Raw genomic sequence first — 24,613 nt, forward strand, 5'->3', positions numbered from 1 at the left:
GCCATATCAATAAAATTATGTATACAATTCCAGAATGGCCAATCCTATGGAAGCCCATTTCCGCAAGTTAAAAAAAGAAGCTAGGAATAGTAAAATAATGATTAAAAAAATTCAGAAGTTATAATTATCAAATACTATCTCATAATTAGAACTTAGTATAATACCTTTTTATTACTACCTCATATTTATGAGCTATTTTATTTCTGATTCAAACAAGGATTTACATCTTTAAGATGACTATACACTATGGCGTAAATAATACACTTCCTGGATAACAGTGGATATTATTCAGATAAATAAATAAATGTGGTTATGACAGACTCATAGAACAATAGACCATCTTTTTGCTGACTTTATGGATGGGCCCCAAAAGTCTCTCCCCTGTACCCCTGCCCCCCCCCTATAGATGACCTTGTCTCCACATGACTGTTCTTTAATGGTCATGTCTGTGTTCAACTGTTTGATGTCAACTTCATTGACAGTTTTTGAGGCTGCAAAATATTAAATATAGTGTTTAATTGCTGATGTACACTGTACAGGAGGAGATTGTTAGATCATGAATAAATAAAAAAAACTGCACACAATAGAAACCCTCTTCATCAGTTTTAATAAAATACAAAACACAAGGCAGCTACAAAAAGCAATGTAACTTAATTGGACTTTTACAAAAGCATTTGCATCCTTTGGACAGCTGACAGACTTTTATACTGGTTTTTAAAACAACAAGAACTCAAAGGCTTCAAGGGAAAAAAAAAGATCAGGCCATGATCAGAAAATACCACTGGGGAGCTCCTTGTTAAACATCCCCTCAAAGTCGAGCTCCCTGTTCATCAGGTCCTCCTCTACGTTCTCCAGCACCCACTGGTGGTTGGTGAGTTCAAGTGCCTCCCACTCAGCCTGAAATCCAATGGAGGAAGATCATTTTATTAGAAAACAACTGCGGACATTCCAGGAGCCAAATGTAGAGACAGGAGCGAGCATACTTCGAAAGCTTTATTTGTATCTGCAGGCATGGCCATGGCAGCACCGCTCATCTGCTCCTGCATGATCCTAGGCTGGTCTGCCCCTGTGGACATTTGATTAGAAAGTTCATTTGAAAGCAATTGGAAAAGAAAAAAAAACTCTTAAAGGCCGACTGAAAACATCAATCACATCAATCACGTTGCCCTTATTGTTGCTGCTGCTGATGCTGTTGTTGTTTCTAATGTTGCTTTTGCTGCTGACCTTGCTGCTGTTGTTGTCGTTGCTGTCCTTGGTGCTAGTAAAATATTTAACAAAAGCTGAGTCATCATGAACTAATTGATTGATTACACAAAATGATTATTATTATTGATTACACAAATTCTGAAATAAAACAATATGTAAAATGAAGTGATTATTTGAGTAAAGACACTTAATTTCTGCTGATGTTGCTGTTGGCGTTGCCGTTGTTGCTGTTGATGTTGCTTCTGTTGTTGTCGTTGCTGTCTTTGGTGCTAGTAAAATATAGAGAACAGCTGATGAGTTTTCTGATTCTACTGCAGGCTTGTTTCTAGGTGAGTCTCTATGATAGAATACAACATCAACTAAGGGTTAAAGGCCATCTTAAAAGGCTGATATATGCAATTCAAACAATCTATGGAGAGCACAGACACTATTTGAAGTTAAATTGATGCAAACCTTGATACTTTTAGACAGACATTAAAACACACATCTGAGATTAAACTAGTTCTCAGAGAGTGTGTCTGTGTCTGAACATCACTTTAAGGTACACCTCATTTTTCTTTTAGACTATTGATTCATTATTACTAGTAGTGGTTCACTTTCATTAGCAATCCTCAATCATCTTTCCAGGGGTGTCAAACTCTTTTTAGTTCAGGGGCCAAATTATTCGTCCCTTTAAATTTCCTTGATTTTGCAACAAAGTTTTAATTTCATTCAGGGACCTCTGTGAAATAAATTGATGAAAATGTCACAGTTTGAGAAAAACTGAGAGTTCTTTCAACATATTGCAACTAAAAATGACTGCCATCATGTGATATAAGCATCAAAACACTGAGTTTCTTTGAAATTGTGTATTTGGAGAAGCTGAGATATCGTTTTCTCTGTTGTTTTTACTTTTTCCAGAGGGGCCGAATTGGTCGCTCTAAAGGACCTGAGGTGGCCCCCGGCCCTTTAGTTTGACACGGGTCTTAGACTAAGACAAATAAACACACAGTTGAGATTAAACCTGTGTTCAGAGAGTGTGTCTGTGTCTGCACATCAATTTAGATACATTCTTGTTTTATAGTAACTGATTACCTGATTTTACATTTGTGCTGAAACAAATGTAAAATCAAAAAATGATGATGAAATGAAATGATGTTTTGAGTAATGAGACTTACCGTTAGTTGTTAGCGATGTTTATTACACAGTCCCATCAGCAGGAGGATGGAGGCAGAGGTGGAGCTTTAGTGCGGGACTTTTTACTCTTTTTCCCCTAAAAACAGACACATGCAACTTCTCGTCAGCTGATAAAACACTTCCACAGTCATGGCGTCATCACCTCTAAGGTTGATGTGTAGACTTACGTAGTTCACTTTGTTGCTCCAGCTGGGGTTATTCAAAGCATGAATTTTAGCCTCCACTTCGGCTTCTGCCTTAAAGACGTCTCTTTGTTCTGCTGGCAATGACTTCCACTGTGGATGAACAATAACAAAGTGTCATACACACACACACACACACACACACTGAAGATAAAAATGTGAAAATCACAGATCATTCATTAAAGAACAAACAATCGTACGCGTTCAGAAAGAACTTTGTTTACGACGGCACTGTTCCTAATGCCGAGCTCTACCTGTACCATCTTCCTCTGGCTTTTGAGGAAAAGCATAAAGGCATTAGGAGGTTTCTTGATATACGACCCCTTACCCTCCTCATGCTTTCTTTTTCTGAAGGAACAAAATGCAAACAGTGAGCAGGGCAGGAAAACAGTAGCTGAGAGTAGTAGAGAGAGAGAGCAGGGAGACACTCTGATCTAGAGTTACTCAGAAAAAAGACAATTAAAACAACTCAAGCACACTCACTTTGGAACTGGGATGGGTTCCAGGGCCTCTGATGGCATGGCAGCCACTACACCATCCCAATCTCTATAAAGATAAAAACATAAACACGCTGGATGAGAAATCATGTCACAAACATGTGGACCAACATCTGTGATCGATCAGGTTTGTTTGTTTGTTTGTTTGCTTTTCTTACCGTTCTCCAAAAAGGTGAAAAAAATTGTTTCCTTCAGGCATGAGGAATGGAATGCTGTCAGACTGGAGACACAAAAACATAAATATTAGACTCTGTCATGATATCAACCATCCACCAACAAACTAAACACCAGGGTTGGGTCAATTATAATTATAACCGTGTACGAGAATTGATAACTAATTACAATTATGGTGTAGTTATATTTGTAATTGCATTTTTAAAAATACGTCACTGTCGTAATTGTAATTAAATTGTAATTTAGCTCAGATAATTGACTTTGCAATTGTAATTGCCATGATAATCCTATAAAAATTATCAATCATAATTTAACGCAAACCTGGGGAACCATTTTACAGTTCTATGTACAGTTAAACACATATGTATAGTTAACAATTATTAACATACATAAAATAATCAAGCTTTCCCACATTTTACCATTTAAAAAAATTTAAAAACATATTTTCATTGATGGATGAACAAATGCATGCTGGGATGTTGCCCAGATTGGCTTCATGTGTTTTGGTGATGTCTTACTTGGAGTCCAGTTGGTGGTGGAGCAGGACAGTAACAAGAAGGAGGAGGAGATGGAGGAGGAGGAGATGACACCATATGGTTAGAAGCCCAGAGCACCACATCTGCGATCTCTGGAAAAATCTCCACCACATCATCAACCTCAGGTAGGAGACTCTTCCACTCCTCCTCCTGGACCAAGCTATAGAAGTCGTCCAAAGGATCCATCAGGATGGTCTTTGGTCTCCTGTAGCACAAAGTAAAGAGAATAAAGAAGCTGCTGAGGCTCATGGATGGGAACCAACATTTAACACAGACCTGAAACTAAACTCACACAGCAGACAAATACAGTATAAGCAGCCATGTGACTGGATATCACCTTTATTTGTATTGTCTTATCTAAATATTGAAGTTTAATTCTTGCATTATAACTAAAAAAAATAAAATAAAAACACTTTACGGGACAGGCCTCTGCACTGTTTAGTTAGTTTCTAACACTGACTCTTAGAATGGAAAGATGTGTTCACCTATAATATCCAGCATAACATGTATGAAAAGGGCTAGAAAGAAGTAAAACATATTTAATCTAATCTTTCTCCATCATTTAATAATCACAGACTATAATCCTGCTTCCTGAGACTTTATGTATATATGACAACAGTATTTATACTATATACATACACAACTGTGTATATATAAATACTGCGTACATGCACACAGATATATACTGTATATATATTAATTAATGAATAGAGTTTCTCTAATATATATATAAGAGATTAGAGACACTCTATTAATCCCCAATGGGAAACTTATTTACACACACACTCTAAATGTTAAATCTAAATTTTAAATCTAAATGTCACGGGTGAAACTAAATATTTAGCTAATATGCAAATTCACCTGAAATACCAAAATAAAATCTCATTCAGATTTAACATTTAAATGTTGATTTTTTTTTTCTTTGATTGAAATGTTTTATTTTTTGATTGAATAGTAAAAACACAAATGTACTATGCATAATATGGCCCAAATACAAAACATAGATGACTTCAATAAAAATAAAAAAGTGTTCAAATGCAATTACATTTTTTGCATTTAAACACAGATTTTCTTTGATTGAAAATATTTATTTTTGATTAAAGTCTTTTTTGATTTGAGTTTTTATTATTATCATTATTGAATAATAAAGACACCAATCTACCTCCATACACAGTAACAAAAAAAAAAAAAAAAAAATCACATACGTTTTTTAAACATGGTTTGTTGCTAAATGTTGCTGTTTTATTTTAGCTTGCGCCCCATATTCTGTAGCACCGCTTCAAACCCCACATCCTCCACCACCGAGAGTGATCGACTGTCCACTACAAGCATTTGTCCAGTGACTTTGTTCATTAGTCAGTAATGGACGTATTCATTTAGGCTCTGAACCCTGTCATGTTGTCGGGTGTGGATTGAAGACACGGCATCCTCGGAGCATGTAGCTAGCACTGTCAGAGTGTCCATGCGAGCTGTATGCTACATGTTTAGCATTGAGGTGCTAGCAGCCATATAATGTCTATGCTAGCAGCAAGCTGCATGCTACATGTTTAGAATTAAGGTGCTAACGGGAGCTGAAAAGCAAAGTAAACTATTTTTTGCACAATGCACACAACTGATCTTTTGTTTTCCCTCCGGTGTTTTAATTCAAACTAAAATTAACGCAAATGTCTCATCTGGGTCTCCCGTCTTGTATTGTAGTCTGTGCATCACTATTATGGGTATATCGGGAACTCGTGCAATAACAAAACTGTTTGTTTTCTTTCTAACCGTTTCTATAGGGTGAGAGATGTCACGGTTGCCATGGAAAACGTGTATTTAAAATATGCTGTTTTAAAAAAAAAACAACATATTTGTTTTTGTCTAATGTGGATGAAGCAGTGGTTCCCAACCTTTATTGGGTTGGAACCCCATTTTGAAATCACACATTTATGGTGACCCCAGATACATATTTTCCCCCTAGAATTAGATTTTGATAATGTTTGTTATACTGCTTTAAAAATACTGAGTAGGCCAGAATAAGTGCTCAAAGCTAGTAGCAGTAGTAGTAGTAGTAGTAGTAGTAGTAGTAGTATAGTAGTAGTAGTGGTAGTAATACTAGTAATAGTAGTAGTAGTAATAGTAGTAGTATAGTAATAGTAGTAGTAGTATTGTAGTTGTAGTAGTACCCTTCATATGGATATTCCTATTTAAATCATATTCAATATTGATCCACTTACTTTTCTAATCTGACTAATTAAAAAATGTGTGACAGTAAGCCAAAATTCTTCAGCAGCAGTAGTAGTAGTAGTAGTAGTAGTAGTAGTAGTAACAGTAGTAGTAGTAGTAGTAGTAGTAGTAGTAGTAACAGTAGTAGTAGTAGTAGTAGTATAGTAGTAGTAACAGTAGTAGTAGTAGTATTTTAGGAGTAGTAGTAGTAGTAGCAGTAGTAGTAGTATAGTAGTATAGTATGAGTAGTAGTAGTAGTATAGTAGTAGTAACAGTAGTAGTAGTAGTATTTTAGGAGTAGTAGTAGTAGAGTATAATAGTAGTAGTAGTAGTAGTATAGTATGAGTAGTAGTAGTCGTATAGTAGGAGTAGTAATAGGAGTAGTAGTAGTAGTAGTAGTAGTATAATAGTAGTAGTAGTAGAGTGTAATAAGAGTAGTAGTAGTCATAGTAGTAGTAGTTAGTATAATAGTAGTAGTAGTAGTAGTAGTAGTAGTATAATAGTAGTAGTAGTAGAGTGTAATAAGAGTAGTAGTAGTCGTAGTAGTAGTAGTTAGTATAATAGTAGTAGTAGTAGTAGTAGTAGTAGAGTATAATAGTAGTAGCAGTAGTAGTAGTAGTAGCAGTAGTATAATAGCAGTAGTAGTAGTAGAGTATAATAGCAGTAGTAGGAGTAGTAGCAGTAGTAGTAGTTGTAGTAGTAGTAGTAGTATAATAGCAGCAGTAGTAGTAGTAGTTGTTGTTGTTGTAGTAGTAGTAGTTGTAGTAGTAGTAGTAGTAGTAGTATAATAGCAGTAGTAGTAGTAGTAGTAGTAGCAGTAGTAGTAGTTGTAGTAGTAGTAGTAGTAGTAGTAGTAGTAGTAGTAGTAGTAGTATAATAGCAGAAGTAGTAGTCGTAGTGTAAAGCAGTAGTAGTAATTGTAGTAGTATTCCTATTTAAATCATATTCAACATTGATCCACTTACTTCTCTAATCTGACTAATTAAAAAATGTGTGACAGTAAGCCAAAATTATTCAAAATATCTAATTAGGTCATCATAACAGCAGTCATGTCATTTGCCTTTGGAGGAGAGGATGCATGTTTGTTAGTTATTAACAAACCTAGCACTGAACTCATGCCTACAACTTTAACTTAAAAAGGAGATGACATTAAAGGGAACTTGGCAAAGTAGATCATTCTTTCACAATACATCAGTATTTTTGTTTTGTCATATTTTACACTTTAGCCCCGTCATGATCTGACGCCATGTACGTGACCAGTGACGTCAGACAGGAAACAGTGAAAGAAAGCTCCACAAATCAAGATGGCGACTTACGCGGAAGCAGGAAAGAGGTTTCAGAGCAAATAAAACTCACCCCAGACACGGTGTTGGTTGGAGCGCCGCTGTCAGAAGACGTCGTTTGAATTCAGTGAAGACGGGACGGAGCAGATATTGGTGAGAGCCGCCTGCACTGGTGTGTGCGCTGAGCTGTGTGTGAGGGGCGGCGACGGCAGATACAGCAGGCCACTGCTAACAGAGGCTAACCGTGTTAGCGTGGATACTTGTTCTCCTAGCACCGTTAGCCAGTAAGCCTGGCAATGCATCTGTAGGCCACACTATAGTAACATGTTTACTACTCTGGTGTCAAACCCTCACTCTGTGTAATATGTGTAGTTGTCTTGGGGAAGAAATTAAGAGCAAGGGTTCTAAGTCAAATTAGTGCGGTTAGTAAAGTAGTGCCAAACAAACTTAACAAAGTGTAGATCTGAAGTTGAATACATTACATGAGATAATTAGTAGTCACTGAATGTTTACATCAGTAGTTTCTGAAGCATTACCATGGAACCAATTATACAGCTAAATTATTTTTAAAGAGTTGTGTAAAAATCTCAAAATCCTTTGATTTAGGCCTGTAGTAGTAGTAGGTAAAAGTTATTTTTCTAATTGATTATTCTATCTGTTTTGCAACCAATAAATTGAATAATTGTATAAGAGAATTTAAACGTTTTACTAATTGATAACTTTTTGACAATTCTTTTTGAGCTATTTTTTTACTAGACGAAACAAATAAAGATAAAAGAATCTAACAAAATCATGTCACGTGATCTTTCATATAGGCATTACTTAAAGCCTAAATAAACACAACCACAGCGCTAAATTGAGGTTAAAAACAAAACTTTTTCCAAACCACAACAATGATGAGTTAATGCTCAATGCTTGTAGATTTATATCCCAATATTTATGTTCAAAAGTTTTAGAACACCACACTTTTTCCAGTTTTTTTTTTTTTTTTTTTTTTTTTTTTTTACTGAAAATGATTCAGTTTATTGTGAAATGAAAGCATAACACAAATAAGCAATGTGAGTTGAAAAATAAATCATGGAGTCAATTCATAGACCAAGTATATTCTAAACTTTTGACTCATCAAAGTACAGCGTTCCAACACTGCTTTTATGCAGACAGAGGGGGTTGTAAGTGATCAAGAAAAGTTGGAACACCTGTAGGATTTAGTATCACCAGCTTTCAAGGCTGAAAAAAATTAGGGTGTTGTAAAACTTTTGACTGGTAGTTTTTATCTCGATATAGTATTTCTTCCTTAAAATGACATGAAATGAACGGAAAATCATTATATATCTTATTATATCTAAAAATAAACTTGAAAAAAAATATATATATATATTTTTTTTATTTTTTTTTATTTATTTGATTGGGACCGTGCATGTTAATGAACAAACATGGAATGCTCGGACAGACGGGACCGTCTGACCTAAGGTGGTGCACCTGTGGGGTATTATTAAGTCTCCTCTGGTGGAGGCTCGCATGGTCCTCTGCTCAATGAATGAATATTCATGACTTTTGCTCCATATATTGTTGTCTAATGTGTTTTGATTTGTAAAATTATATGTGGAAATGCCACCAGGGGGTGCAAAAATAATAATGGCCACTGCTATCATTTACCTGTAGTGAAGTTTACCCTATCATAGATCACATATTGCAGGAGATAAATTAACACTTCATTTGTGAGACACGTTTACAGCTATTTTGCTTGGAAGAATCATATTGGTTATTGGTTGTAGTGACAGTTTGTAACAAGACTAATTGATGATTCCACTCTCTCCCGGGGACCCAATCTGGCAGCATAAGTATCTCTCCGGATGACGAAAACGTGCGACTGCAAAGTAGCAGCGTTGCTGTGAGTAGATTAGCCTGCTTCATGATATGTTAGCAACGGAGTGAGACCAAGACTACACACATCAAATGTACGATATAAAAGATTCACCATTGCATTGTGTCTCCAGATGAACCCCGTAGAGCAGAGGCGAGGTGTCTTCTCCCCCAATGTAGGGGGACAGATGACCTCCGTCCTTACTTGGGCCTTACAGGCAGAGGTCTACTCTGCATGGGCCAGATAGGGAACTCAATGTCTCACCTCATGCTAGTCCTCTCGGCTTCCTTGTGCCACCTCTTTCTTTTTCTTTTTTTTGCAGGCAAATAGACAGCAATTTGCAGGTTATAGTTAGTATATACTCAATTAACCATATTAAGCCTGTTTGGCACAATTTTGGGAAATTAAGTCAGTAATGATATCTAATAAGAGACATCCAAGGAAACAACAAATGGATATGGTAAACTGATGCAGAAATGTCACAGAAATTGGTAAAGTGAAATGGAATTGGGGGAATTTTGAACGGAAAATCGGAGGCTTTACTATTGAAATATGCCAAATATTAATGTATCCGGCTTTATATGGAGTTGAAACCACAGCTACAAAGTACTGCTATGCATGCAGGCTTCAAACAACAAAATTTGCTAAACGTACGCAATCAATCATTTATTTGTTTGCCAAATTTATATTTTATATTGGAAAAACATGTGGCGGCATGGGTTCTTTAAGGCATGGTTGAAATTATGATTATAAACAGACATAACTGCCAGGTGATTGACTTGAGTTAGATTGAGGTTAACTTCCTATGCATGATGCAACTTCAAAAAGGTGCCATCTAATTAAACATGGGGCAGGAAACTTTGGTTTTGGTACATTATGTAACTTCTGTGAAACTAGCATTAGAACTAGTAGAACTTTGTTTTTGAAATCACCACTGAGGATTTTTTTTTTTATTACATGCATTTGTAGCTGATCATGTGTTTGTGGTTCGTATGAATTAAGGAATGTGCTGTTGAAACTAGGGCTGGGCGATATATCGAATATACTCGATATATCGCAGCTTGTAGTCTGTGCGGTGTTGAAAATGACCATACCGTTAAACTCGCGGTTTTTTTTTTTTTTTTTTTTTTTTGTTTTTTTTTTTTTTTTTTTTTTTTTGAAATGTCATTGTAACCCACGTCATAAAGAAATGTATTATATTTATATTATTCAATTATATTATATTTAGCAGAAGTAAATTTATTATAACATCTACTCTTCAGTTATTTATATACAATATTATTTCACCGCACTAATAGACTGCACTGACGTCACTCATCCACACGCACACACGCCAGCCAATCACAGACCAGTGTCCTAGTATAAACAGGAAGCATGAGATACGGGAGGAGAAGGCTTGAATACGGGAAACGATCAAGCAGCAGCTGAAAACGCAGCATATGAACGGTAGCACGCACACCCGGTGCTCAGCAGACAGCACTTTACTAACTGTGCAGACCAGCGGTTGTGCCTTGCACCTGACAAAAGGAGCGATCGGCAGCAGAACGGAGGACTTTGTATAGGCGACTCAGATTGCATCGGCCAGGTTTTTTAAACCCCCCATGGATCTAAAGATGGTGAACTACCCACGGAGATGACGTAGTGGACGGTGAACTGCAGGTCTACCAGAGCGGTAGGACCGCCGCACCGATCCTCTTACCAGGAACGCATGAACTTCAATCCTACCAGGGTGGTAGGATCAACTTTATTTAATTAGGTTCTCTTCCAGTGGACCAACCCAACGAACTTCAGTCCTACCAGGGTGGTAGGACTGACTTCATTTTTCGTTTGAGTGGAACTATTTTTTTTTCCCCAGGCTGTGACGCCTTATGAACTGAGCTAAATCCCAGCGGGTGAACTGGAGTTTGTTTTGAGACCACTTTTGTTTATTATTATTTTCTGTAATATAATAAATCCATGGTACTTATTTTCTATAAACAACAAATTGTCTGTCTATTCTCTGCACATCTTAGTAATCATTCCCAACTCACACTTGAACCTAGAAACTAATCTCAGAGAAAAAATTTATTAACCAACAGTAAATGTACAATTGGCTACATCATCTTAATGACAACATGCACAAAAGGGCACTATTTGTTTTTAAAATATTGTAGTGGCATTATGTACAAAAAGTGCACTTTAATTTTGTGTTTTGAAATGCCATGTGAGTTGCATGCTGCACTAATGTCTTGTTTTGAAATGTCTCTGTGACAATTTTGCACAGAACGTGCACTTTCTGTTGACAATTTTATGTTTGAGCCACTCACTGTTTAATAAATACAGTTATGTCAACTTTGACTTAGTTGTGATATCCCCTTTTTTGCATGAAAGTTTAAAATTGGCATATATTAATGCAGTATGATCAAGAATGTTTTAATGTAGACATATAGAATCATCATACTGGTGTGATTTTGTGCATCAAAGTGTTAATTCAAGGGTAATGCAAAATATCGAGATATATATCGTGTATCGTGACATGGCCTAAAAATATCGCGGTATTTATAAAAGGCCATATCGCCCAGCCCTAGTTGAAACTAATAAACAAGCCTCTCTTTAAAACATGCTGTCACAGTACAACAGGGACATGTTCACAGGTGAAAGGATTTAAGCAGGTGCCCTAAAAAGCTGTCCAAAATACGTGCTTCAAAACAGAAAAACAATCGTGACTAGTCAACTAATCAAAAAAAAAGAAATTGATCAATTTGTCAACTTATCGGGAAAAAAAATCCATTGATTAGTCAACTAAAAAAATAATTGTTAGCTGCAGCTCTACATCAGAGACTGATTTAATTGTCTGTCGCAGAGCCTGACCATATATCCCATGGGCTTTCAGCAGCCTAATGGTGGAAGAAACCTCTGCATTCCACTTCAACTGGATAGACTTTTGTGTTCTATCCTTGTCTGCTGCCAGTTCTGTGTACCGCAATTTCTTGTGCTCATAGGCCACTTCAGCCTAATTCTCCATGGGATTGTAAGATCAATGATGTAAACAGTCTTCAGTGAGTGGGACCAGAGTACCAAGTCTGGCCTGAGGGTGGTAGTCATTATCTCGGTTGGAAAGATCAGTTGCTGGCCAATATCAACCAGCATCTTCCAATCCTGGGCCATGGCTAGCTGTCCAGCTTCTGATTTAGTAGGGCTGGGAATAGTAATTCCCAAACTGAGTTTTACCCAGTCTGCTTTGGCCACGCTTCTATGTTTAAGAAACACCAGTGTAGAGGGAATACCAGACATCCATGACAAAAATTCAATCCCAAGTTTAAAATAAATCAGCTGTTTTAGCTAAATGTTCCCATGTAATATATTATAACTTCATAATTCAAGCCCAAATGTTGAACCTTTGTTTGTAGGCAACTTTTGGGTGCAAATTTCCTCCTTAATTTTGGATCCTGTCTGAGTGATTGCATTTTAGAATTTCAAGTCAATGTCGTATTCTTAACTTTTTTCTTTCTTTGTTTTCTTTCAACACTGGTAATGCCATTTCTCATTAACATTTATTTTCTATTTCAGAGACTAAATGGCTGCAAGGAAGTCTGGATCAGATGCATACAACAATGGCAAGAGCTTTTACTATTTTTCCATTTTCTAAAAAACTTTGTGCTAAGTCTGAAGAAACTCGGAATTATCTTAAGTCTCATCTTTCAGAGAATACCTATTTACCATTTCTCTGCTGTGACACAGGACCCATCAGCTACCTTGACGAAGTTCCTTTCAAGATAAATGATAAATTTCGTTGTCCAGCCAAAGTGGGACTGCCTGTTGGATTTTGTGTGCGAGACTGTGACACAATACTTGGGGAAACACAGGTAGGCCTACATGCCTGAATTGTTTTAAACAGACTAGTACAGTCCTCGTTGGAAGTATGTATTCATGTGGGGGCTTAAGTAGAGTTGTCAATTATGGCCAAATGAGTATGTGTTTCAAGGTTGGATGTACAAAAAAGGTGTACATACTCTGTACTCTGTAGTGTTCTAAAGGGGTCTATTTGCAGGTGCAAAGTAAAATAGCGTGTGCGATTTCCCTGGTTTAATTCTATGGGACATGCGCATGATAAATTGATAGTTTGCACCAATGCTGAGATTTTAGGTAGAATCTGATAAAAGACGCATAAATTCATACAAATAAAACTATTTATTTAGTGTTCAACATTCCTTAGTACAGAGGTGATTATCATCCAAGGTTAGTAATTAATATACAAACAGATGTAACTTAGTGAGCTGACTGAGAATAACTTCATTTAAATTATAAATTGTGTGCGCGCGCTTTGTCTGTCCCTGAACACTAGAGATATTTGAGGTACAGACAGACACAGAGATTTCTTGCTTTTCTAGATAGATGTTTGTATTATCATTTACTGTGTTGCAATGCTCTTAAGTACGTCAAAACCTCATAAAACCTAAATAAAGTAAGATGTGTAAATTATCCTTGTCAAAGTCAAAAAATGTAAAAGGCATTATATTTTCTGCCTATTTACTAATAGTTATTTCAATGATTTAAAGGGGACATATGAAAAATCTACTTTTGCAGTTTTTTTGGACGTGTACTTCGCTCTTGTGGTTTGGCGCATTGGCAAACCTTGTATCGCTGATTTGATGTGTTTGTGACACAATGTGATGCAGCGGTTGGAGAAAACAAATGATCACATTAAATGCACTAATCCTGTAGGAGAAGGAGAATGTGACTTAGCAGCTTAACACTCCGGTGAGAGTTTGATTGGCTGCTGCTCTGAGACCCTGAAGCGCTGAGACGGACTCATAAAAACAATAGTCGCTTAAATAGCCATGTGTTTTACAGTAATGTGCAGTTTTTTGGGTTTTTTGGCTGAAAACAATAACAGTGTGTGGATGGCAAAAATAAAATGGCTTTGGTGATCACTGATCACACTGTAAGACATGAAGTGAGTGAGCATTTATCTCATGAATATGCATAAGTAGGCCCCAAAACAAACCCGATTTCAGAACTGCTCAGAAAGTGACTTTTCAGAAGACTAAAACTCTGGAAAACAGACGCATTTGGGAAAATAAACCTCAAATACTATACTACTACTATATATTTTGGGGTTCTTAGAACAAATGGAGATAGGTGAAAAGTTGCATATGTCCCCTTTAAGGTAATATCAGTGGATAGGTCTGGTCTCTGGAAAAAGCCAATGCTGATTGCACAGTGCTCAGGAATGTTGAATTTATTTTTGTTTTTCTGTTATGCTACAAATAATTCATTATACATGTCATATATCAAACTCATCGTTGGGTACTTCCTATTAAAATAAACTGGTTTTATCATGACACTATTACTTTAAATGCCTTTCTTCATTGACAATGATGATCATTAACACTAAACAAAACACCTACACAAAAATAAATTAATAATGCATAGCCTTAAAAAATTAGCAGAAATTGAGAGCATTCAATCATTAGATTGAATTAGATATGCGACCAGGAACAAAACGTAGAATTAAAGTGCAAAAGTAATGATTTACATTGGCATGTGAAGTAAAGAGGAGCAATAAACAATCTTTTAATAGCTGACTTAAAATTAATTTTTAGTTTTCTTAAGCTCTTTGGCACAGATTGCAATCAATGTTTTGTTATGTTCTGTATTTTGGATATACCCAAAAAAGCTTGAGAACCACTGCTTTAGGGATAGTTTGAATGACAGATTCCTTGACTTTCGTACTATGTGGGTTCGGTAACAGAATCAGTTGTAGCTCTGCAATGATTAATGCTAATTGTTTACAGGTTTTGTTAAGGTCTATACATATTCCCTGTTTCTTGTGCTTTATTAATAAGGAAAATATTTTATTAAACTCAATCTGTTGTGATTTTAAAGTTCCTCAAACGGTAAGATCAATCTTTCTTTTTTTATGTGCTCTCTTTATTGATCTGGGTTATTTCTTCAACAGTATGACTTTTCTCTCGAGAGGCGCAGCGTTCAGTGGGGTTTAGAACTAGCTGAGGCCAGAGCAGCCGAGGCCAGAACCGAAGAGGCAGCAGTCAAACTCGCCACAGAAAACAGGGAATGTCTGGCTAAGGACAATGATGCTGGTGGAAGGAAGAATCCCAGGTCGGCCACAGAGGACCAGGACCTTCTCCCACCAGCACTTAACCCTGTTCTGGCTGGGTTAAGCCATAATGCAATTCTAACTCCTCTGCCTGCCCCAAGCCTTGGCCCTAGGAAAACCCAGCCCAGCACACCCCTGTCTCACAGCCTCAATCTAGCTGATTTTGAGCGAGAAGAAGATCCCTTTGATAAGCTGGAACTCAAAACTTTGGACGATAAGGAAGAACTAAGGAGTATCCTTCAGAGCCAACCTCAACCTTCACGTTCAATGTCTCCACCAGATGGTTCTCAGCTAGGATCAACATCACGTGGAAACAGCCCATCTCCACCCATCAACAACACCAGCCTCTCTATCAAACAAGGCTTTACCCATAAACCGAACGGATTGGTCGACTTGTTGGACTTGAAAAAAGTTAGCCATCCTGGTAGAGCAGGGTTTGAAGCCGATGACCGACCTTGTAACATCCGCTCCCTGACTTTTCCCAAGCTTTCTGATTCTGGTGATCCAGAACCAGTAAGGTACAGTCCTATACCTATGCCTGCCCCACGAAAAAATCAAATTAACGGCAGCCCACAGACGCTTCCAAAATCCCAAGTTATTGTTTCCCCTGAGCCAACCAAAAGTGTCACTCCCAAAACGGTAAGTGTGAGAAGACGTACTTTATTATTGATTTCAGTAATTAATTCAAGATTACCTAGAAGTGATAATTACTAAATAGAGCTTTGACATATTATTGTATTTTCTAAAAATTAGGCCAATCCGGGATCAGGATCGGCTGGCTTGCCATGTGGTGGAGCCCTTCTCAGCATGACTCCAGCAGAACGACAATGTGTAGAAACGCTTGTGGGCATGGGATACTCTTACGAAGGTGTTCTACGAGCCATGCAGAGACAAGGGCAGAATGTGGAGCAGGTACAATCCCTTCTCTAACTAAAAAATATTAGTTTCTAAAAAGTTCAAGTTAGTAAAAACAAAGTTATGTCCTTTCTGGTGTACCAGTCTTGAATGTATGGGAAATGACCATGAATAGTTGCAGAAAAAATTTAAACCTATTTGTTTTTCAAATTGAGATGATTTTCCCTAAAATAATTCAGTACAAGTAAGGGTTAAAATAAAGGTTCTAGGCACCTTCTTTTAAAGAGTCGACAACTACTGGTACCTCCAAAAGTCTACCTGATACCATAAAGGGGAACCTTGCTGATATGAATTGGGGGTAATGTGCTTCAAACACTTTTTTTAATAACAGAAAATTCCATTTGATTAATAATTTACCACATTCCTTACAAAAATGCTAAATGTTGGGGTGTTTTGTGCTGTTCTGAAATACACTGCATAACATTTTCTGAATAGATACAAATGGTCCTTTAACTCTCCAACTTTTTTCTGACTCCTTATAATTACCTGATAGCTAATATTTGCTGTCTGTTAAAGGTACTGGACTATCTGTTTGTCCATGGTCGTCTGTGTGAGCGGGGCTTTGATTCTTCTGCAGTCGAAGAATGCTTAGAGATTTACCAGTGCTCAGAGGAAAAGGTAAATGTAATTGTAAATACACCATTTCATAAGATGAAGAAAGGCATTTCTTTACCATTTTTTAATCCTTTTTAGGCCTTGCAGTTTCTTGAACTCATGTCAAGATTTGGAGAAATGGGTTTTGAGCGGGACACCATTAAAGAAGTGCTGCTTGTCCACAACAATGATCAGGACAAGGCTCTGGAGGACCTGATGGCTCGTGCTACTGCTAGCTGAGCCAAGGCTGTCAACTGACCAAAACTCTTCACGGGGCATGTCTCCTTCTACCTCCCAACAGCCCCATTATCTTCTGCCTCGCTGTCGCGCCATGTCCTTCCCTTGCCTTGGCAGCAGAAGGGACCGCTGGGAGACTGTTGTTTCTCTCTGTGCTTAAACGCATCTCAGCACTTAATAAAGACAGTGTGCCTAGATAGGAGGGTGATATAAATCTTTAATCATAAGTCATAAAGGTGTATGGTTTCAGGATGTAATACTGCTAACTTTCTTAAAAGTTGTAGGATGGATCAAGCTTCGAAAGCATTATGAGAGAATCTGGACTGTGGCATGTTTTGTTTGTTTTGTTTTTTTTTTTACCCATTTTTTTTTTTTTTTTTTTACCTCTACTTGGAAGTTTTTATCTGGTTGCTAGTAAAACTGCCAAACCAGGTGGGTTGAAACCTTTAGAAAGCCCAAAAACCCAAGCTGCTATCTGCAGCTTCCACTGCATTGTGCAGACGTGGTAAATGGTGGAGGGGTTTGGGGCTTTAAGGAGCACACCTCATGAACATACAAATGTTAAGGTGAAAATTGAAAAAGACAGACACCAGAGAGGGAATTGAGTAGATATAGCCCTCTGTGCTGTGTTGCTGTGCACTTGTGTGTGTGGTTCTTTATGCTTTTATTAATCCATGACTTTCTTCTATTTGGGCACTTTTTCACTTCAATCTGAAATGCATCATTTCTTTGCTTTCTGTTTTAAGAACTGCATATAATTATCAGTTGCCTCAACTCACAACACAGTACAGTGCTATTGCCTCTCTTTAATTTCCAAACTGTTTTGTAATGGCTTTGTTGAAAGAGTGAGGGGCAGGAGAAGTTCTTTAAAAAGTTAAGATACGGAGACACATCTACTGGATATTGGCTTATTCAAATAGAACACTGACACTTTGTTTCAAAAGTTTATGTTGATATGAGATGATAAATGTAATGCGTTTTAACTGTATTAGACATTTTGTTTGCTGACTGGAAAAAGTTTTTTTTTTTTTTTTTTTTTTTTTCAAAGAAAAAAAGAAGTGTGAAGGGGAGGGGTTCATCCACATGGCAGTGCAATAGAAATATTGTGTGATTGTTAAATGGCACTTTGAGGTTTGAATAGAAGCAAGAGCCTTGACCCTAGCTGGGAAAGTGGTTGCACGTAGGAAAGATTATTTTAACTGAATTCTATCACTCGTTTTTGTAATCAGATTACATACCACAAATGTTCCAGCTCAACTTTTATTTGTTCACTGTTAAGTCTCAAGTGAATGCCTGTTGTACTTTCATAGGTGTCTCCACAATTTCTCCATAAAACATCTGAAAAGGTAATAAAAAATATATATATATATCTTTTTAATGTGATTATTTTAAAGAACACATTTATTTGAAGTTAGTTGTGTTGGTATCAATTATGTTTATTGAGAATTAAAAACTCGTTACACCGTACATTTCTTAAGCTCTTAATAGAACTGTTAAAGAAGGAATTTTAAGAGATTAAGCACTTAAAAGGCAAGAAATATAACTTTGTTGAGAACATTTGTGCTTAAGTGAATTGCAAAAATGTTCTTATGTATTAGCTTATTAACCTACTAACATCACAAACAAAGTCACAATAAAAAATGCTTCCATCTGTTAGGCAAAAATGTTTACTAGGCAGTTTCAATTACCTTCTGCTAAATATACACTAGAAAACCAAAACTAAAGTTGAAGTGTGTGGGTTTTTGTTTTGTTTTTCAATTTCACCTCAAGTAACTTAATGTCTAGTTTTTTGCCACTCAGTCCACACAAATTAGATTGGTACATGTTTTTGAAAACTGTCCATGAGTTTTCTGGTCTTCTAGTTTGATGCAATGTAATTTATTTAGGGGATGTCTGTTGAAGGATTTTGATATAAATCTGACTTTCACTTTTCTGTAGAATGGATCTAATGAACAGTGAAATATTAATTTTTCATACATTTGGGTTCATTAGTGTTTTTACACAACCTAAAATTTGGTTTGCAAATTGTTCAATTATTTTTGAAATTTCCAATGATTAAATGTTCTCATCTTACACCTTACTGCTGGTCCTGTTTTATTATCACAAATGATCTTCTTGCACTATTAGAACTCCCCTACATCTTGAAGTTGATCAGTGCAGTGAATAAGATGGTAACAACACAGACTAGAATATTTGCGTTTCCTGAAGAAAATGCAGATGCCTGCGTTCAATTGCATTAGCTTAGCATTAGTAGTACTGGCATAGCATCAGCTAGTATTAGCATTATCTAACGCTAGCAATAGCCGAACATTAGCAATAAGGTTGAAAAGATTGGAAGAAGTTGAAAACAGTTTAAATGGGTTGAAAACATTGAAATGAGTTGAAGGCTGAATGGTCAAAATCGGCTGAAAAATAGATGGGAATGAAGGTTCTTAATAGTTGAAAAACGTTGAAATTTCTTAATAGAAATGAATGAGGAAAGTAAAAATGTTATTAGTCTGGAAAAAAATGTATCCCTCCAGCTGGCGTGTTCACACCGGGGGACGGGGTGTGGGCCATCTGAATCTACATCTGACCTTTGATCTTTGTTTGGCCTTAATGTATGTGAGATCCGTCACCAACAAAACTTTTTTTACTCAAGGATTTCTTCTCTTCACGCAACCTGGATTTTATGTTTTTATTGGAAACCTAGATCCGGGAAGATGAACTTGCTCCTTTCTCTGAACTTCTTCCCTCTGAATGTAGTTTCCTCAGCTCCCCTCGCATCACCGGCAAAGGTGGAGGGTTTGGCATCCGTATTTAAATCCACCTTTTGCTGTCTCCTGCTGTCATCCACTCCAGCTTGGAGCTCCTAGTGTTTCTGATAAACTGTCCTCTGACTGTGCTCTTTGCGCTGGTCTATCATCCACCTAAATTTAACAAAGCCTACAGGACTTTGCAGACTTTGTTTTGGGTGTTACTCTTAAATATGACCACTTTTTAATTGTCAGTGATTTTAATGTAATAACGCTGGGTCAAATTAGGGTCATAAAGATTGTGTGCAAAAAAAAAATCTGTGAAAAAATTATTTGTAATTGTAAAACACGTGTCTGCAAAAGTGCTTTTCTGTGTGTGTGAGAACTTTTCTCTTACAAGTACTAAACCAATTAAAACTGCAAGCAGTAATAACGGGCCCTCATGCCTGACGAGGCAAGAGGCGACTCCTTCTTACTGGCTGCGTTCAAAGTCAAACTTCATTCCGTATGGCACGAGGTCTGGTTGCGGATTGTGGCATCTGTCTCCCATGAACGTTCCATAAAATGTACTTGTGCTCTATATCAAGTGTTTTCAAAGTGTGGGTTGTGACTCGGCTGGGGAGTGCCAGAGTTCTTCATGGAAGGTGCGGCATGCAAGAAAGACATTGTGGTGATCTTTCTCAGAAAAAGCAGAAGAAAAAAGAGGGACAGTGTCTGTGACAGCCTGTATCCAGGTATTTCTGAGGCTTTTTGTCTCTTTCTTCTCAGCTCAACTGGTTAAAGTGTTGTCTGTTGTGTCTATGGTGGGTTTGTCAAGCATCTGACCACAAGTGTGTGTGCATAGGTGTTTGGGATTGTGATCATTATGGTGATCTGCTCTGTCATTTGAGTTCAAAAAAGCTTCACAGGCATGACAAACATTTAAATTGCCAAAGCAAGTGTGACATTGAAAAATGTACACACGTGAAGACATTACAGAAGCATAATTTACATAGCACAAAAATAACAAATGTTGCAAAATAGCAACATTCATGTAGTTACATTAATGTCTCCATTTTCTCTGTGTCTCTGTTCTCTGTCTCTCGTGTGTGTGTGTGTGTGTGTGTGTGTGTGTGTGTGTGTGTGTGTGTGTGTGTGTGTGTGTGTGTGTGCGTGCGCGTGCGCGTGTGTGTGTGTGTGTAACCTGCCACTAAGGACCAATTTGAGGAGGAGTGAGAAATCAGTCACACGAGCATTACCTTTGAAAAATGTAGCATAACCGCTGGGAATATTTAGACCAAATTTTGCTATTTTAGAGTCAAGTACTAAATTAACATAAACCTCATATCAATTGAATAAACTTTAGATTTTATTAGATTAAATGATTTTTAGCTGTGCTTAAGAAGACAGGAGGAGAGCAAAGAGGACTTAGTATGTTTAGTAAAATATTCAGAGACATATCCCTAAAAATTTAAAGAGTGACGTACTTCTTTGTAGACCATAGGTTGCAGTGTATGAAATGTCAGCCACAGAAAGCTGATTACCTAGACGCAGGTTTCAGCCTCCTCGGCCCTTCCTATGATTCTTTATGAATTTTTTTAAATTTTCATGCTCACAAGTAGGTGGTGATCATTTGTGTGAAGTTTCAGATAGATAAGACCATGCATGTACAGCAAAGATATTACATATTTACTGTTTCAGGGGTTAAAATGGCAATCTTGACCAGAGTTAAAGGCTTGCCACGCCCACACTGTGTGAGATGTGGAAATACTTTCAAGACCCATTGACCTATTCTCTTCTACTACTCGGTGGAAGCGGTCATAATCTTCTTTGCTCCCACTTTCCTCCCTATCTCTCAATGCTTGTTATATCGGCTGTCTTCTGTTTGTGGATCTAACAGTAGACCCTGTCTGCATTCTTCCAAAAACTGAAAATATTGGAATTGGTCAGCTGGTCGTTTGATGCTGTCAATCAAATTTTTTCAACAAAAAGACCGGGCTTTGCGGCCGGATACACGATGGATTCCTGGTGGAAAGGCAGAATGGAGCCATCGCAAAGTCTGTGTTACGTTGGCAGCTGTTTTGGGAAGGCTGCCACTCATTTCTGAAGGATGGGGCAGAGCACTCAACACTCAGACACACACACACACACACACACACGCCAGCTCAAAGTTGTGTCCCTATTTCACCATGGATGTGTGCAAATTGACACTCCGTCCCCCTGCTTTCACCCCATCACCACTTGGACTTTCTGTCTTCTGAACCAGACCTACATCAGAGGGAATGCCATGGTTTCTTTTGTCTGCGCCTTCGCCCCCTCCGAGCTACAGGGAAGGTGTTGAGGTAATTTTAATAATTTTAATTTGTTTTTTTTAAAAAGTGTTTTGATTGTTCATTTCTTTTAATGTGATATTTTTTGCATCAAGCGTGTGGACTGAGATCAGTGTAATGAGTCTTAGAATGAGTCCAGTTCGAGGTCAGATCTTTGTTTATCATTATTTTTCTTAGCCTTTCTCATGATATACTGTAGATCTTGTTCTAGATATGAGCATAACCAGTTTGGATAGATGGCCTTAAATATTAGTTAAAATTTGATCCAAAAAGTCTAAGTTGTCGTGGCTAAACTGCAAATCTATGCTCAACATGCTTCAGAAAGCAGAAAGCAGCTTCTGCAGCTTTTTGTCTTGTAACAGCTCAAGACAAACAAGAGGTGTCTTCTGAGAACCAAATGGAGTTGTCCTCAAGACTAGAGCATCCGAGACCAAGACAAAACCAATTGCCAAATCCACAAAGAAAGTCTAAGAATGGAGCGCAATCGCTAATAATGTAATGATTTGCGCTGCAAAGTTTGCCCGCTGAGGGCAATTTGCGCCACGGATGGCAGCCGCACGGCATATACGAACTAATGTATGGACAGTTCAGGCGGAAGCCCACTTTGCCCCAACTGTGCCAAAGTTTTCCACCTGTTTGGAAACAAGTTTGTAACTGTAATATGTCAGTCATATCGATTCCAATCATTGTTAGTCTTATGTTTTTGACCACTAGGTGTTAAGGGTGGGGGGAAAAAAATATTTTACGATTAATTACGATTTTTTTTGGGTGACGATTTAAAAAATCGATTTTGCTTCCCAGAAATTATGGTATTTTTCACATTTTTGTGGACGACCGCTGGGTGGCGGTAATGCACCAATAAGTGATTGTTACATGGAAGACTTGCAGCAGCTGTGATTTACCTTTTGGCGGGCAAAGATGGTGGACAAACCAACACCCGAGATTAAAGCAGCACCGGTGCGATTAAAATCTAAAGTTTAGATATACTTTGGGTTTTGCTTAATTCCAGGGTTAACGAATTTGGACATGACCAAAGCTGAATGCAAACTCTGCTTCGGAAAAGTAGCATAATGTGGTAACACAACCAACATCACTGCTCATCTAGTCCGTCACCATTCGGACATAAAGCAAGAGCAAGCAAGACACCCGGCAGGAGACCAACGGACCCTGGATGGGATGTTGAATAAACTCCCAAGTGGTTCCAACAAAGCAAAACGTATCACGACTTCAATTGCACATTTGATCTGCAAAGACCTCTGACCATATAGCGTGGTGGAAAATCCGGGTTTCAGGAACATGCTTTGTAATTTAGTGCCACGGTACGTTATATGTCACAGAAGTTTATGAAAGAAAAGCTGAGCAGGGCTGAATGAGTCGCTCTTACCTGCATTGCAGGGACATCCTGAGCCACTGAATCCTTCGTTACCATCACAGCTTATTACATCACTGATGATTGGTCATTATCCTCCCACATTCTCCAGACAAGGACCATGCAAGAATCTCGCACAGGGGCAAAAAGAGCGGAGCTGCTTCACACTGTCGCAACTGAGTGGAACTGAGCATGCCATGCTTTGGAGCAAAAACAAAAGCTACTGGAGCTCTTAGCACACAGACTGATCACAGACATACAAACAAGGTGGAACAGTTTGTTCTAAGAACCACAACAGCAAAGTATTTAAGGTTTATTTTTCCCGAACTCGTCTGTTTTCTGGAATTTTAGCCCTCTGAAAAGTCACTTTAATGACGCTTCTAAAAACAGGGTGTTTTTGGGCCTTCATGCATTTGCATGATTGAGTGTGTCTGTAGACACAGACTTCATGCCTCGCTCTGAGAGGGTGATAACAATAGCGGTTTTCTTTTGCTATCCACACACTCTTGTTATTGTTTTCAGCCAAAAGCTAAAACACATGGCTATATAAGCGGTTATTATGATTGTGAGTCTGACAAAAACGCTGCTCCACGGTGTGTGTTTATCACAGCAGCAGCTGAGTCAGTCAGCTGTTTCAGATGTTTCAAACACTCACCAGAGCTGCTACAGCGCTTTCTCGTCATTCGCACATATTCTAACCACAGAACTACTTCATGTAAGACGATAGGCCACTGTTTTGTCCAACCGCTGCGTCGAATTGGGTCACAAACACGACAGATCATGTCAAAGGTGATACCAGGCAATATAACGGCTACTAAAAATGGAAATGATTGATTGATCAATCACACTGCATTTCGGATTATCAATATCAGGGGTGGGCAAACTTTTTAAAATGGATTAAAGCATTTTTAGCAAAGCCGGATTCCATCTGGTTTCACATCCAGACCAGACCTTTCCGTTGATACCATGGTTGGCCCGACCCGAGCACTTTTAAAATCATATTTCACATATAAATATTGCATTTATCCATGGTTGAATCACACAGATGTATTGTGCGATTACACGCAAATTAGCGGGATCTCCTGAGTCCTTGCTGCCCTCTGCTTGCTGCAACAGATGCGCAGCAAAACCGGAAGCGGTTGACAGTGCTGGACTGCAGAATGTGCTGAAGTTACGCAGCGAAGCAGTTTCGGTGCAAATACGCATCCAGCGGAAATCCAGGGTGAGGCTG

At 37.9% G+C, this 24,613-nt stretch overlaps 2 protein-coding genes across 5 annotated transcripts; one reads left to right on the forward strand and one right to left on the reverse strand.

Moving 5' to 3' along the window:
* Positions 1–713: 713 nt before the first annotated feature.
* LOC114463864 (transcription factor 7-like 1) lies at positions 714–23,430 on the reverse strand. Of its 4 annotated transcripts, none has more exons than XM_028447700.1 (10): positions 23,398–23,430; positions 3,754–3,976; positions 3,220–3,281; positions 3,048–3,110; positions 2,765–2,837; positions 2,550–2,657; positions 2,364–2,458; positions 1,153–1,475; positions 984–1,066; positions 714–897 (listed from the first exon to the last, which is right to left on the reverse strand). In XM_028447700.1, the coding sequence occupies exons 1-7, from the start codon at positions 23,412–23,414 to the stop codon at positions 2,399–2,401; spliced, it is 606 nt and encodes a 201-aa protein (XP_028303501.1). In that variant the 5' UTR covers positions 23,415–23,430; the 3' UTR covers positions 714–897; positions 984–1,066; positions 1,153–1,475; positions 2,364–2,398. The 4 variants fall into 4 exon arrangements, with proteins under 4 accessions (XP_028303501.1, XP_028303498.1, XP_028303499.1 ...); XM_028447697.1 differs by having other exon boundaries at positions 2,765–2,912; XM_028447698.1 differs by lacking the exon at positions 23,398–23,430 and adding an exon at positions 7,333–7,488 and having other exon boundaries at positions 2,765–2,912.
* ubap1 (ubiquitin associated protein 1) lies at positions 7,245–18,336 on the forward strand. The gene is made up of 7 exons (XM_028447696.1): positions 7,245–7,412; positions 12,673–12,719; positions 12,844–12,968; positions 15,065–15,862; positions 15,977–16,135; positions 16,655–16,756; positions 16,832–18,336. Exons 2-7 carry the CDS (start codon positions 12,680–12,682, stop codon positions 16,970–16,972), a joined length of 1,365 nt encoding a protein of 454 aa, XP_028303497.1. The 5' UTR covers positions 7,245–7,412; positions 12,673–12,679; the 3' UTR covers positions 16,973–18,336.
* Positions 23,431–24,613: the final 1,183 nt, after the last annotated feature.

The sequence above is a fragment of the Gouania willdenowi genome, chromosome 5 (genome assembly GCF_900634775.1).
Source record: "Gouania willdenowi chromosome 5, fGouWil2.1, whole genome shotgun sequence".
NCBI lineage: Eukaryota > Metazoa > Chordata > Actinopteri > Blenniiformes > Gobiesocidae > Gouania > Gouania willdenowi.